General features: G+C 48.4%; 1 protein-coding gene across 1 annotated transcript in view; it reads right to left on the reverse strand.

Annotated features, from left to right (window-relative positions):
• The window catches only part of LOC119944188 (toll interacting protein), a 40,814-nt gene extending 35,706 nt beyond the window's left edge, over positions 1-5,108 (reverse strand). Inside the window, exon 1 of the mRNA XM_038765413.1 lies at positions 4,954-5,108. Coding sequence (XP_038621341.1) covers positions 4,954-4,986 — 33 coding nt within the window. The 5' untranslated portion in view covers positions 4,987-5,108. The remainder of the gene's footprint in view (positions 1-4,953) is intronic.
• Between the last annotated feature and the right edge of the window lie 11,184 nt (positions 5,109-16,292).

The raw sequence follows: 16,292 nt of genomic DNA on the forward strand, positions 1-16,292 counted from the left end.
TGGCAACATATAGAAACGGTCCCTACCCAACAACGGACATCCAGCCCGGGGCAGGGGGGTCTGAGGAGACAGGGAGACCCTCCCCATCCATTCATTCATTCCATCGTATTTATTCATTCAATCGTATTTATTGAGCGCTTACTGTGTGCAGAGCACCGTACTAAGCGCTTGGGACGTACAAATTGGCAACCTATAGAGCCGGTTCCTAATCAACAACAGACATCCTGCCCGGGGCAGGGGGGGTCTGAGGAGACAGGGAGACCCTCCCCATCCATTCACTCATTCATTCCATCGTATTTATTGAGCGCTTACTGTGTGCAGAGCACTGTACTAAGCGCTTGGGAGGTACAAGTTGGCAACATATAGAGACGGTCCCTACCCAACAACGGACATCCAGCCCGGGGCGGGGGAGGGGGGGGTGTGAGGAGACAGGGAGGATCCCCCCCATCCAGCCCAGGGGGGAGGGGTCTAAGGAGACAGGGAGACCCCCCCATCCAGCCCAGGGGTCTGAGGAGACAAGGAGACCCCCCTACCCAGTCCTGGAGGGGAGGGGTCTGAGGAGACAGGGATTTCCCAGCACCCCCCCCCCCCCATTCTATTTATTTTATTTTGTTAATATGTTTTGTTTTGTCCAGCCCACTGTTGGGTAGGGACTGTCTCTATATGTTGCCAACTTGTACTTCCCAAGCGCTTAGTACAGTGCACTGCACACAGTAAGCACTCAATAAATACGACTGATTGATTGATTGATTGTTCCCTGTCTCCCCCTTCTAGACTGCGAGCCCGTTGCTGGGTAGGGACCGTCTCCAGATGCTGCAGAGAAGCAGCGTGGCTCAGTGGAAAGACCCCGGGCTTGGGAGTCAGAGGTCCTGGGTTCAAATTCCGACTCTGCCAACTGTCAGCTGTGTGACTTTAGGCACGTCCCTTCACTTCTCTGTGCCTCAGTTCCCTCATCTGTGAAATGGGGATGAAGACTGTGAGCCCCCTGTCAGACAACCTGATCACCTTGTGACCTCCCCAGCGCTTAGAACAGTGCTTTGCACATAGTAAGCGCTTAACAAATACCATCATTATTTTCCTTCTAGACTGTGAGCCAATTTGTTGCCAATTTGTACTTCCCAAGCGCTTAGTACAATGCTCTGCACACAGTAAGCACTCAATAAATATGATTGATGATGAGCCCACTGTTGGGTAGGGACCATCTCTATATGTTGCCAACTTGTACTTCCCAAGCGCTTAGTCCAGTGCTCTGCACACAGTAAGCGCTCAATAAATACGACTGATTGATTGATTGCCAACTTGGATTTCCCAACTGCTTAGTCTGGTGCTCTGCACACAGTAAGCACTCAATAAATACGATTGAATGAATGAATGAATGAATGAATGGATTTCCCAAGCGCTTAGTTCAGGGCTCTGCACACAGTAAGTGCTCAATAAATACAATTGAATGAATGAATGAATGGATTTCCCAAGCGCTTAGTCTCGTGCTCTGCACATAGTAAGTGCTGAATACGATTGAATGAATGAATGGATTTCCCAAGCGCTTAGTCCAGGGCTCTGCACACAGTAAGTGCTCAATAAATACGATTGAATGAATGAATGAATGGATTTCCCAAGCGCTTAGTCCAGGGCTCTGCACACAGTAGGCGCTCAATAAATACGATTGCAGAGAAGCAGCGTGGCTCAATGGAAAGAGCCCGGGCTTTGGAGTCAGAGGTCATGGGTTCAAATCTTGCTCCGCCACTTGTCAGCTGTGTCACTTTGGACAAGTCACTTAACTTCTCTGGGCCTCAGTTCCCTCATCTGTAAAATGGGAATGAAGACTGTGAGTGCCCCGGGGGACAACCTGATCATCTTGTAACCTCCCCAGCACTTAGAACAGTGCTTTGCACATAGCAAGCGGTTAATAAATGCTATCATCATTATTATTATTATTATTATTGAATGAATGAATGAATGGATTTCCCAAGCGCTTAGTCAAGGGCTCTGCACACAGTAAGTGCTCAATAAGTACGATTGAATGAATGAATGGATTTCCCAAGCGCTTAGTCCAGGGCTCTGCACACAGTAAGCGCTCAATAAATACGACTGAATGAATGGATTTCCCAACCGCTTTAGTCCAGGGCTCTGCACATAGTAAGCGCTCAATAAATACGATTAAATGAATGGATGAATGAATGGATTTCCCAAGCGCTTAGTCCGGGGCTCTGCACAGAGTAAGCGCTCAATAAATACGATTGAATGAATGAATGAATGGATTTCCCAAGCGCTTAGTCCGGGGCTGTGCACACAGTAAGCGCTCAATAAATACGATTGAATGAATGAATGAATGGATTTCCCTGGCGCTTAGTCCGGTGCTCTGCACACAGTAAGCGCTCAATAAATACGATTGAACGAATGGACTTCCCAAGCGCTCTGCACACAGTAAGCGCTCAATAAATACGATTGAATGAATGAATGAATGAATGAATGGACTTCCCAACCGCTTTAGTCCGGGGCTCTGCACACAGTAAGCGCTCAATAAATACGATTGAATGAATGAGTGAATGAATGGACTTCCCAACCGCTTTAGTCCAGGGCTCTGCACACAGTAAGCGCTCAATAAATACGATTGAATGAATGGACTTCCCAAGCGCTCTGCACACAGTAAGCGCTCAATAAATACGATTGAATGAATGAATGAATGAATGAATGGACTTCCCAACCGCTTTAGTCCGGGGCTCTGCACACAGTAAGCGCTCAATAAATACGATTGAATGAATAAGTGAATGAATGGATTTCCCAACCGCTTTAATCCGGGGCTCTGCACACAGTAAGCGCTCAATAAATACGATTGAATGAATGGACTTCCCAAGCGCTCTGCACACAGTAAGCGCCCAATAAATACGATTGAATGAATGAATGAATGAATGAATGGACTTCCCAACCGCTTTAGTCCGGGGCTCTGCACACAGTAAGCGCTCAATAAATACGATTGAATGAATAAGTGAATGAATGGATTTCCCAATCGCTTTAATCCGGGGCTCTGCACACAGTAAGCGCTCAATAAATACGATTGAACGAATGGACTTCCCAAGCGCTCTGCACACAGTAAGCGCTCAATAAATACGATTGAATGAATGAATGAATGAATGAATGGACTTCCCAACCGCTTTAGTCCGGGGCTCTGCACACAGTAAGCGCTCAATAAATACGATTGAATGAATGAGTGAATGAATGGACTTCCCAACCGCTTTAGTCCAGGGCTCTGCACACAGTAAGCGCTCAATAAATACGATTGAATGAATGGACTTCCCAAGCGCTCTGCACACAGTAAGCGCTCAATAAATACGATTGAATGAATGAATGAATGGACTTCCCAACCGCTTTAGTCCGGGGCTCTGCACACAGTAAGCGCTCAATAAATACGATTGAATGAATAAGTGAATGAATGGATTTCCCAACCGCTTTAATCCGGGGCTCTGCACACAGTAAGCGCTCAATAAATACGATTGAACGAATGGACTTCCCAAGCGCTCTGCACACAGTAAGCGCTCAATAAATACGATTGAATGAATGAATGAATGAATGAATGGACTTCCCAACCGCTTTAGTCCGGGGCTCTGCACACAGTAAGCGCTCAATAAATACGATTGAATGAATGAGTGAATGAATGGATTTCCCAACCGCTTTAGTCCAGGGCTCTGCACACAGTAAGCGCTCAATAAATACGATTGAACGAATGGACTTCCCAAGCGCTCTGCACACAGTAAGCGCTCAATAAATACGATTGAATGAATGAATGAATGAATGAATGAGGAGACAGGGAGACCCCGCCCCCCCATCCGGCCCTGGGGGGAGGGGTCTGAGGAGACAGGGATTTCCCAGCATCCCCCCCCCCCCACAGCCGCAACACACACACACACACACACACACACACAGCCCAGTCCGGGGGGAGGGGGGGGTTGTCTGAGGAGACAAGGCCCCCTCTGCCCAGCCCGGGAGGGGGCGCTAAGGAGCCAGGGAGCCCCCGCCCCCCCCACCCCCGTCACACACACACACACACACACACACACACACACACACACACACAGCCCAATCCGGGGGGGGGGGGGGCGGTTGTCTGAGGAGACAAGGCCCCCTCTGCCCAGCCCGGGAGGGGGCGCTAAGGAGCCAGGGAGCCCCCGCCCCCCCACCCCCGTCACACACACACACACACACACACACAGAGCCCAATCCGGGGGGGGGGGGGCGGTTGTCTGAGGAGACAAGGCCCCCTCTGCCCAGCCCGGGAGGGGGCGCTAAGGAGCCAGGGAGCCCCCGCCCCCCCACCCCCGTCACACACACACACACACACACACACACACACACCCCAGTCCGGGGGGAGGGGGGGGTTGTCTGAGGAGACAAGGCCCCCTCTGCCCAGCCCGGGAGGGGGCGCTACGGAGCCAGGGAGCCCCCGCCCCCCCCACCCCCGTCACACACACACACATACACACACACACAGCCCAATCCGGGGGGGGGGGGCGGTTGTCTGAGGAGACAAGGCCCCCTCTGCCCAGCCCGGGAGGGGGCGCTAAGGAGCCAGGGAGCCCCCGCCCCCCCACCCCCGTCACACACACACACACACACACACACACACACACACAGAGCCCAATCCGGGGGGGGGGGGCGGTTGTCTGAGGAGACAAGGCCCCCTCTGCCCAGCCCGGGAGGGGGCGCTAAGGAGCCAGGGAGCCCCCGCCCTCCCGTCACTCCACACACACACACACACACACCCCAGTCCGGGAGGGGGGCGGTTGTCTGAGGAGACAAGGCCCCCCCTGCCCAGCCCGGGAGGGGGCGCTAAGGAGCCAGGGAGCCCCCGCCCCCCCTCCCGTCACTCACACACACACACACACACACAGACGGTTGGGGGTCTGAGGAGACGAGGAGCGGCCCGGGAGGGGGGCGGGGGGGGTTGTCCATGCTCACCGGGCCCCTCTGGGTGCTGACGGTGGTGGCCATGTCGTCCCCGAGCGGGCGGCTGGGCTGACGGACGGACGGACGGATGGATGGACAGGAGGGCGAGGCGCGGGTCCGGTCCGCTCCGGTCCGGCCCGCTGCCCCCGCCGCGTCAGCTGAGCGCCCGACCCTGACCCCGCCCCCGGACTGGCGCCGCACTGCGCAGGCGCCACAGAACTCTGACACACACACACACACACCCCCCACCCTTCTAGCGCAGGCGCCAAGAACCTGCCTCCCCCCCCCCCACTTTTGCGCCACCGCGTGACGGCTTCTGCGCAGGCGCCAAGAACTCTGCCTCCCCCCTCCCTTCTTGCGCCCGTTCGTGACGCCTCGTGCGCAAGCGCCAGAAAACCCGCCTCCCCACCCCCTCTTGCGCCCTCTCGTGATGGCTCGTGCGCATGCGCCAGGAACCCTGCCTTCCCCCTCCCTTCTTGCGCCCCCTCGTGCGCAGGCGCCAAGAACCCTGCCTTCCCCCTCCCTTCTTGCGCCCCCTCTTGACGCCTCGTGCGCATGCGCCAGGAACCCGGCCTTCCCCCTCCCTTCTTGCGCCGCTCGTGACGCCTCGTGCGCAGGCGCCAGAAAAACACTGCCTCCCCACCCCCTCTTGCGCCCTCTCGTGATGGCTCGGGCGCATGCGCCAGGAACCCTGCCTTCCCCCTCCCTTCTAGCGCCCCCTCGTGCGCAGGCGCCAAGAACCCTGCCTTTCCCCCTCCCTTCTTACGCCCCCTCGTGACGCCTCGTGCGCAGGCGCCAGAAAAACCCTGCCTCCCCACCCCCCCTTGCGCCCAGTCGTGATGGCTCGTGCGCAGGCGCCAAGAACTCTGCCTCCCCCCTCCCTTCTTGCGCCCGCTCGTGACGCCTCGTGCGCAGGCGCCATAGAACCCTGCCTCCCCCCTCCCTTCTTGCGCCCGCTCGTGACGCCTCGTGCGCAGGCGCCAGAAAACCCTGCCTCCCTACCCGCCCTGCGCCCTCGCGTGACGACTCATGCGCATGCGCCAGGAACCCTGCCTTCCCCCTCCCTTGTTGCGCCCAATCGTGACGCCTCGTGCGCAGGCGCCAGACAACGCGCCTCCCCACCCCCGTAGCGCCCTCTGCTGATGGTTCGTGCGCAGGCGCCAGGGAACCAAGTGGAAAGAGTCCGGGCTTGGGAGCCTGAGGTCCTGGGTTCTAATTCCGCCTCCGCCACTTGTCAGCAATGTGATTTTGGGCAAGTCATAGAGAAGCACTGTGGCTCAGTGGAAAGAACCCGGGCTTTGGAGTCAGAGGTCGTGGGTTCAAATCCCGACTCCACCAATTGTCAGCTGGGTGACTTTGGGCAAGTCACTTCACTTCTCTGGGCCTCAGTTCCCTCATCTGTAAAAGGGGGATTGAGACTGTGAGCCCCCCCCCCCCCCGTGGGACAACCTGATCACCTTGTAACCTCCCCAGCGCTTAGAACAGTGTTTTGAGCTCACTGTTGGGTAGGGACCGTCTCTATATGTTGCCAACTTGTACTTCCCAAGCGCTTAGTACAGTGCTCTGCACACAGTAAGCGCTCAATAAATACGATTGATTGATTGTTTTGCACATAGCAATTAACAAATGCCATCATTATTGTTATTATTCTCTGGCCCTCAGTTACCTAATCTGTAAAATGGGGGTGAAGACTGCGCGCCCCACGTGATCACCTTGTATTCCCCCCAGCACTTAGAACAGTGCTTCGCACATAGTAAGCGCCTAACAAATGCCCTTATTATCCTCACCCTGGGCTTCAAGGCTGTCCATCACCTCGCCCCCTCCTACCTCACCTCCCTTCTCTCCTTGTCCAGCCCAGCCCGCACCCTCCGCTCCTCTGCCACCGCTGATCTCCTCCCCGTACCTCGCTCTCGCCTGTCCCGCCATCGACCCCCGGCCCACGTCCTCCCCCGGGCCTGGAATGCCCCCAATCCCTCTGCCCATCCGCCAAGCTAGCTCTCTTCCTCCCTTCAAGGCCCTGCTGAGAGCCCACCTCCTCCAGGAGGCCTTCCCAGACTGAACCCCTTCCTTCCTCTCCCCCTCATCCCCCTCTCCATCCCCCATCTTACCTCCCCTTCCCCACAGCACCTGTATATATGTATATATGTTTGTACATATTTATTACTCTATTCATTTTACTTGTACATATCTATTCTATTTATTTTATTTTGTTAGTATGTTTAGTTTTGTTCTCTGTCTCCCCCTTTTAGACTGTGAGCCCACTGGTTGGGTAGGGACTGTCTCTATATGTTGCCAACTTGTACTTCCCAAGCGCATAGTACAGTGCTCTGCACACAGTAAGTGCTCAATAAATACGATTGATTGATTATTCTATTTGTTTTATTTTGTTAATATGTTTTGTTTTGTTCTCTGTCTCCCCCTCCTAGACTGTGGCCTTCCCAGACTGAGCCCCTTCCTTCCTCTCCCCCTCGTCCCCCTCTCCATCCCCTCATCTTACCTCCTTCCCTTCCTCACAGCACCTGTATATTTGTATATACGTCTGTACATATTTATTACTCTATTTATTTTACTTGTACATATCTATTCTATTTATTTTATTTTGTTAGTGTGTTTGGTTTTGTTCCGTCTCCCCCTTTTAGACTGTGAGCCCACTGTTGGGTAGGGACTGTCTCTGTATGTTGCCAACTTGTACTTCCCAAGCACTTAGTACAGTGCTCTGCACACAGTAAGCGCTCAATAAATACGATTGATTGATTGATTGATTATTCTATTTATTTAATTTTGTTAGTATGTTGTGTTTTGTTCTCTGTCTCCCTCTTTTAGACTGTGAGCCCACTGTTGGGTAGGGACTGTCTCTATATGTTACCAGCTTGTACTCCCCAAGCGCTTAGTACAGTGCTCTGCACACAGTAAGCGCTCAATAAATACGATTGATTCATTGATTGATTGATTGATTATTCTATTTATTTTATTTTGTTAATATGTTTTGTTCTGTTCTCTGTCTCCCCCTTCTAGACTGTGAGCCCGCTGTTGGGTAGGGACCGTCTCTATATGTTGCCAACTTGTACTCCCCAAGCGCTTAGTCCAGCGCTCTGCACACAGTAAGCGCTCAGTAAATATGAATGAATGAATGAATCATCATCATCAATCGTATTTATTGAGCGCTTACTGTGTGCAGAGCACTGTACTAAGCGCTTGGGAAGTACAAATTGGCAACATATAGAGACAGTCCCTACCCAACAGTGGGCTCACAGTCTAAAAGGGGAACTACGGCCAAAGTCGAATGAATGAATGAATGAATGAATGAATGAATGAATGAATGAATGAATGAATGAATGAATGAATGAATGAATGAATGAATGAATGAATGACCCGTGCGCAGGCGCCAGGGAACCCTGCCGCGCCCGCTCGTGACGGCTCGTGCGCAGGCGCCATAGAACCCTGCCTCCCCCCCCTTTCGCCCCTTCGTGATGGCGCATGCGCAGGCGCGCGAGCTGAATTCCGGCCCGCCCTCGGCGCTTCCCGGATTCGCCGCCGAGGGGCGATGCCGAGGAGCGCGCGCCTGCGCAGACTCCCCGACCGGACCAAAGGCTTGGGCCAAAGGGCTCCCAATGCCCGCCAGTGCGCATGCTCGGCGCGCTCCTCTGCCAAACCTGGGCTGTTATTCATTCATTCATTCATTCAGTCAGTCGATTTATTGAGCGCTTACTGTGTGCAGAGCACTGTACTAAGCGCTTGGGAAGTCCAAGTTCGGCACATATAGAGACGGTCCCTACCCAACAGCGGGCTCACAGTCTAGAAGGGGGAGACAGAGAACAAAACAAAACATATTAACAAAATAAAATAAATAGAATAAATATGTAATTATAAATAAATAAATAAATAAATAAATAAATAGAGTAATAAATATGTACAAATTGGCAACATATGGAGACAGTCCCTACCCAACAGTGGGCTCACAGTCTAAAAGGGGGAGACAGAGAACAAAACCAAACATACTAACAAAATAAAATAAATAGAATAGATATGTACAAATAAAATAAATAAATAAATAAATAGAGTAAAAAATATGTACAAACATATATCCATATATACAGGTGCTGTGGGGAAGGGAAGGAGGTAAGATGGGGGGATGGAGAGGGGGACGAGGGGGAGAGGAAGGAAGGGGCTCAGTCTGGGAAGGCCTCCTGGAGATAGAGTAATAAATAGAGTAATAAATAGAGTAATAATAGTAAATAATAGTAATAATAGTAAATAGTAAATTAATAATAGTAAATAGTAAATAATAGTAAAAATAGTAATAAATAGAGTAATAAATCCGTATAAACATATATACATATATACAGGTGCTGTGGGGAGGGGAAGGAGGTACACTCTTTCAGAGCAGCAGAACAGTGCTCCGCAGACCGTGTTCCTCTTTAAACTGTGAGTCCCATGCGGGACAAGAACTGAGTCCAACGTGCTCATCTTGGATCTACTCCAGCGCTTAGCACAAGGCTTGGCACAAATTAAGCACTTAACAAGTACCATAAAAAATACAAACACAGAACAAAACACAGCCACCCTCTGCTCAATCTACCAGGCCACAGTCTAAATTGGAGGGAGGAGGATTTCATCCCCATTTTATAGATGAGGAAACTGAAGCACAGAGAAGTGAAGTGACTTGCCCAAGGTCATACAGCAGATACGTGGCAGAGCCGGATTTAGAACCTAAGTCCCCCATCTGAAAAATGGGTTTAAAATTGACTTCTTGATGGCGTTGGAAGGTTAGAGAAGCTGCGTGGCTCAGTGGAAAGAGCACGGGCTTTGGAGTCGGTGGTCATGGGTTCTAAACCCGGCTCCGCCAACTGTCAGCTGTGTGACTTTGGGCAAGTCACTTCACCTCTCTGTGCCTCAGTTACCTCATCTGTAAAATGGGGGCTAAAACTGTGAGCCCCCCGTGGGACAACCTGATCACCTTATAACCTCCCCAGCGTTTAGAACAGTGCTTTGCACATAGTAAGCACTTAAATACCATTCTTATTATTGGAAGGATTTTTGATATGTTGGAAACAGGTCTAGGAATCCCTCCGGAGAAACACATCTGGCAAGCAAAGAGTGTTCTTAATGTTTTATTCCAAAAGCTGAATTTACTTTCAGTTCCTCTTGGATCTCATAAAAAACATCTTTAATAAAACATGAATTAGGGAGCTACTGTAGCGAATGCCCCACCCCTTCAATTGCATTTTTGCTCTTTTCTGTTCCCATTCATAATGGATAAGGAACATATTTTGAGGCAAAATGCGAGAAAACACAAAACCAGAACCCTATTAACAAGAAATAATCCAACTCCATGCTGTGAGGAGATCTTAACTCCTGCTGAAATCACCAATCACATCAATCAACCAGTCAGTGGTACTGATTGTGAGCTTGCTGTGGGCAGGGAGTATGTCTACCAGCTCTGTGGCATTTTGTACTCTCCCAATAATGATAATAATAATAATAACAATAATAATAATGGTATTTGTTAAGCCGTTATTAGGTGTCAAGCACTGTTCTAAGCACTGGGATAGATACAAGATAATAAGAGTGTCCCACGTGGTGCTCACAGTCTTAAACCCCATTTTTACAGATGAGATAGCTGAGGCACAGAGAAGTTAAGTAGTTTGCCAAAGATCACACAGCTGACAATGTGGGCAGGGATTGTCTCTCATTCATTCATTCATTCATTCATTCATTCATTCATTCATAAAATAAAATATTTTATTTTATTCTATTTATTTTATTTTGTTAGTATGTTTGGTTTTGTTCTCTGTCTCCCCCTTTTAGACTGTGAGCCCACTGTTGGGTAGGGACTGTCTCTATATGTTGCCAATTTGTACTTCCCAAGCGCTTAGTACAGTGCTCTGCACACAGTAAGCGCTCAGTAAATACGGTTGATGATGATGATGATTCATTCTTTCATTCAATCGCATTTATTGAGTGTTTACTGTGTGCAGAGCACTGTACTAAGCGCCTGGGAAGTACAAGTTGGCTCGTGGCTGTAGAAGCAGCGTAGCTCAGTGGAAAGAGCACGAGCTTTGGAGTCAGAGGTCATGGGTTCAAATCCCAGCTCTACCAATTGTCAGTTGTGTGAATTTGGGCAAGTCACTTCACTTCTCTGGGCCTCAGTTCTCTCATCTGTAAAATGGGGATTAAGACTGTGAGCCCCCTGTGGGACAACCTGATCACCTTGTAACTTCCCCAGTGCTTAGGACAGTGCTTTGCACATAGTAAGCACTTAATAAGTGCCATTATTATTATTATTATTACTAAGCTCTTGAAAGAGTGTGATGCAACAATAAACAGACACATTCTCTGCCCACAGTGAGCTGATAGTCTAGAGGCTCAGTAAATACCATTGATGGATTCATTGACTGATTGAATGTGCTGAATCCTGCAGAAGATAATGAGGGGCTAATAATAATAATGATGGCATTTCTTAAGTGCTTACCATGTGCAAAGCACTGTACTAATGCTAGGGAGGTTACAAGGTAATCAGGTTGTCCCACGGGGGTGCTCACCGTCTTAATCCCCATTTTACAGGTGAGGTAACTGAGGCACAGAGAAATTAAGTGACTTGCCCAAAGTCACACAGCTGACAACGGGCAGAGCCGGGATTTGAACCCATGACCTCTGACTCCAAAGTCCGGGCTCTTTCCACCGAGCCATGCTGCTTCTCAGTATGCAGGCTAGTACGCAGTCCCTGTCCATGACAGAACTCACAGTCTAAGATCACGGACTGACACGTGTGTATTGTTCTGTTCGTTTTGTATTGTATTTCAAAACAAGCAGCGCGGCTCAGTGGAAAGAGCCCGGGCTTTGGAGTCAGAGGTCATGGGTTCAAATCCCAGTTCCACCAACTGTCAGCTGTGTGACTTTGGGCAAGTCACTTCACTTCTCTGGGCCTCAGTTCCCTCATCTGTAAAATGGGGATTAAAACTGTGAGTCCCCCGGGGGACAACCTGATCACCTTGTCACCTCCCCAGCGCTTAGAACAGTGCTTTGCACATAGTAAGCGCTTAATAAATACCATTATTATTATTATTTTGTTTTGTTGTCTGTCTCCCCGCTTCTAGACTGTGAGCCCGTTGTTGGGTAGGGATTGTCTCTATCCGTTGCCGAATTGTACTTTCCAAGCGCTTAGTACAGTGCTCTGCACACACGATAAATACGATTGAATGAATGAATGAATATTGGTTTTGCGTGCCTGGCATGGATCTGGTTAATGATGTGCATCTTGCTTTATTTCTATTTATTCTGACGACTTGACACCGGTCCACATGCTTTGTTTTGTTGTCTGTCTCCCGCTTTTAGACTGTGAGCCCATTGTTGGGTGGGGACCATCTGTATATGTTGCCAACTTGTACTTCCCAAGCGCTTAGTACAGTGCTCTGCACACAGGAAGCGCTCAATAAATGCGGTGGATTGAATGAATGAATCTGGTGTTTGAGTGCTCCGGATTTGCCTTCCTCTCGCCTTGATCCTCTCTCCCCACTTCCTTTAGAGGAACAAAGGCAACTTTAATATTCATCAGAGTGCTGTTTGGGGAGATGAAATCTGATCATTTCAAAACCTATTTAAATAACGTGCATGTTCCCTGCTGCTCTGGCCTGCTGCATGAATTTACTCATCAATTAAAATTCTGGTGCGGATCCCAGCCCCTGGAAATAGAACAAAATTGAAGAGATTCCAAATATAAAACAGAAATTTGTGTTGGTGGTGGTGGGTGGAGGGGGCTCTTCCGCTTTGTAGTACAATCAGGTTTGTTCTGAGGGGAAATTGGGTTGCTCTCTTACTGTCTTCACCTGGGGGCCAGGAAAAAAAAAAGGGAATCGATCAATCGATCGATAGTATTTATTGAGCACTGACTGTGTCCAGAGCACTGTACTAAGCACTTGGGAGAGGATGATATAACAGAGCCGGGAATGGAACTGGTGTAGGGAAGCAGTGTGGATAGAGCACAGGCTGGAGAGTCAGAAGGACCTGGGGTCTAAGCCCGGCTCTGCCACATGTCTGCTGTGTGACCTTGGGCAAGTCACTTCAGAGAAGTGGAAAGAGCCCGGGCTTTGGACTCAGAGGTCATGGGTTCAAATCCCGGCTCCCCCAACTGTCAGCTGTGTGACTTTGGGCAAGTCACTTTCCTTCTCGGTGCCTCAGTTCCCTCATCTGTAAAATGGGGATTAAAAAACTGTGAGCCCCACGTGGGACAACCTGTTCACCTTGTAACCTCCCCAGCGCTTAGAACAGTGCTTTGCACATAGTAAGCGCTTAACAAATATCATCATCATTATTATTATTATTATTATTATCGTTATTATTACTTCACTTCTCTGAACCTCAGTTACCCCATCTGTAAAATGAAGATTAAGACTGTGAGCCCCATGTGGGACAGAGATTGTGTCCAATCTGATTAACTTGCCTCTACCCCAGTGTTTAGAACAGTGCTTGGTACATAGGAAGTGGTTAACAAGTACCTTAATTATTACATTTATTCTACTGTCCATTTAATTATTTCTTTTTCTGACTCTATGGCTCCTTTTATGTCTGTCTCCCCTATTAGACTGTAATAATAATAATGTGAATATAGGCCATAATGCCTCTCTACACTCCCTCCTCCCCCTCTCCATCCCCCCCCACCTTACCTCCTTCCCTTCCTCACAGCACCTGTGTATATGTATGTATGTTTGTACGGATTTATTACTCTATTTATTGATTTATTTTACTTGTACATATTTATTCTACTTATTTTATTTTGTTAACTATGTTGTGTTTTGTTCTCCGTCTCCCCCTTCTAGACCGTGAGCCCACTGTTGGGTAGGGACCGTTTCTAGATGTTGCCAACTTGGACTTTCCAAGCGCTTAGTGCAGTGCTCTGCACACAGCAAGCGCTCAATAAATATTTATTACTCTATTTTACTTGTACATATTTATTCCATTTATTTTATTTTGTTAATCTGTTTGGTTTTGTTCTCTGTCTCCTCCTTCTAGACTGTGAGCCCGCTGTTGGGTAGGGACCGTTTCTATATGTTGCCAACTTGGACTTCCCAAGCGCTTAGTACAGTGCTCTGCACACAGTAAGCGCTCAATAAATATGAATGAATGGATGGATGAATGAATCTATAATTCTATTTCTCTATTTTGATGCTATTGATGCCTGTCTATTTGTTTTGCTTTGTTCTCTGTCTTCCCCTTCTAGACTGTGAGCCCATTGTTGGGTAGGGACCGTCTCTATATGTTGCTGATTTGTACTTCCCAAGCGCTTAGTACAGTGCTTTGCATACAGTAAGTGCTCAATAAATGCGATTGAATGAACAATAAACAGAAACATTTTCTGCTCACAATGAGCTTACAATCTAGAGAAGTTTACACAAATACCACAGTTATTATTATTACGGTAAGCAGCGTGGCCTAGTGGAAAGAGCCCCAGCATGGGAGTCAGAGGCCCTGGGCTCTAATCCTGGTTCTGTTATTTATCTGTTGTGTGACCTTGGGCAAGTCACTTAACTTCTCTGGGCCTCGGTTACCTCATTTGTAAAATGGGGAGTAAGACTGTGAGCCCCACTTGGGACAACCTGATTATCATATATCTACTCCAGCGTTTAGAACAGTACTTGGAAAAGAGTAAGAGCTTAACAAATACCATAATAATAATAATAATAATAATAATGGCATTTGTTAAGTGCTTACTATGTGCAAAGCACTGTTCTAAGCATTGGGGGGATACAAGATGATCAGGTTGTCCCACGTGGGGCTCACAATCTTAATCCACATTTTACAGATGAGGTAACCGAGGCACGGAGAAGTGAAGTGACTTGCCCAAAGTCACACAGCCGATAAGTGGAGGAGCCAGGATTAGAACCCATGACCTCTGACTCCCAAGCCCGTGCTCTTTCCACTGAGCCACGCTGCCTCTCTATTATTATTAATTATTATTATTATTATTATTAACTTCTCTGGGCCTCAGTTCTCTCATCTGCAAAATGGAAATTCAATACCTGTTCTCCTTCATACTTACTCTGTGAATCCTATATGGGACCTAGTTATTTTGAATCTACCCCAGAGCTTAGTACAGTGATTGACATATAGTAAGCTCCTCACAAATATCAATAGTAGTAGTACTGTTATCATTATTATTACTACAATTCTCTACACACCATCAGCTGATTGATTACCACTGCAAATTATAAACTCCTCGAGGGCAGAGATTGTGTCTTCCAACTACATGTTACTCTCCCAAGCACATAGTAATGTGTTCTGTCCACAGTAACTGTGAACTCATTGTGGTCACGGAATCTGTCAGGTTATTGTTATGTAATAATAATAATGATAATTATGGCATTTATTAAACCCTTACTATGTGCCATGCATGCCTGCTTACTTGTTTTGATGTCTGTTTCCCCCCTTCTAGAATGTGAGCCCGTTGTGGGCAGGGATTGTCTCTCTTTGTTGCTAAACTAAAGGAGAAAGCTTGCCAACTTGTACTTCCCAAGTGCTTAGTACAGTGCTCTGCACACAGTAAGCGCTCAATAAATACGATTGATTGATTGATTGAGAAAGTAAGAGCATATCCCTATACTCTACTGAGAGCTCACCTCCTCCAAGGGGCCTTCCCAGACTGAGCCCCCTTTTTCCTCTCCTCCTCCCCATCCCCTCCGCCCTACCTCCTTCCCCTCCCCACAGCACCTGTACATATGTTTGTACAGATTTATTACTCTATTTGACTTGTACATATTTACTATTTTACTTATTTTATTAATGATGTGCATTTAGCTTTAATTCTATTTGTTCTGACGTCTTGACACCTGTCCACTTGTTTTGTTTTGTTGTCTGTCTCCCCCTTCTAGACTGTGAGCCCATTGTTGGGTAGGGGCCATCTCTATGTGTTGCCAACTTGTACTTCCCAAGGGCTTAGTACAGTGCTCTGCACATAGTAAGCGCTCAATAAATACAATTGAATGAATGAATGTAATTTCCCAATCTGTGATTTGTTTTAATGCTCGTCTCCCCACCTAGACCGTAAGCTCCTTATGGGCAGGGAATGTGTCGACCAACTCTATTTTATTGACCAACTCTATTATATTCTCCCCTCCCAAGTACACAGTAAGCGCTCGATAAATAAGACTGAATGAATGAATACTAAGCTCTGGGGTGAATGCAAGCATATCGGGTTGGACGCATTCCCTGTCCCATGTGGGGCTCATAGTCTTAATTCTTATTTTACAGATGAGGGAACTGAGGCACAGAGAAGTGAAGTGACTTGCCCAAGGTCACACAGCAGAAAAGTAGTGGAGCAGGGATTAGAACCCATGACCTTCTGATTTCCAGGTCCG

This window comes from Tachyglossus aculeatus, chromosome 22 (assembly GCF_015852505.1).
Source record: "Tachyglossus aculeatus isolate mTacAcu1 chromosome 22, mTacAcu1.pri, whole genome shotgun sequence".
Classification (NCBI taxonomy): Eukaryota; Metazoa; Chordata; class Mammalia; order Monotremata; family Tachyglossidae; genus Tachyglossus; species Tachyglossus aculeatus.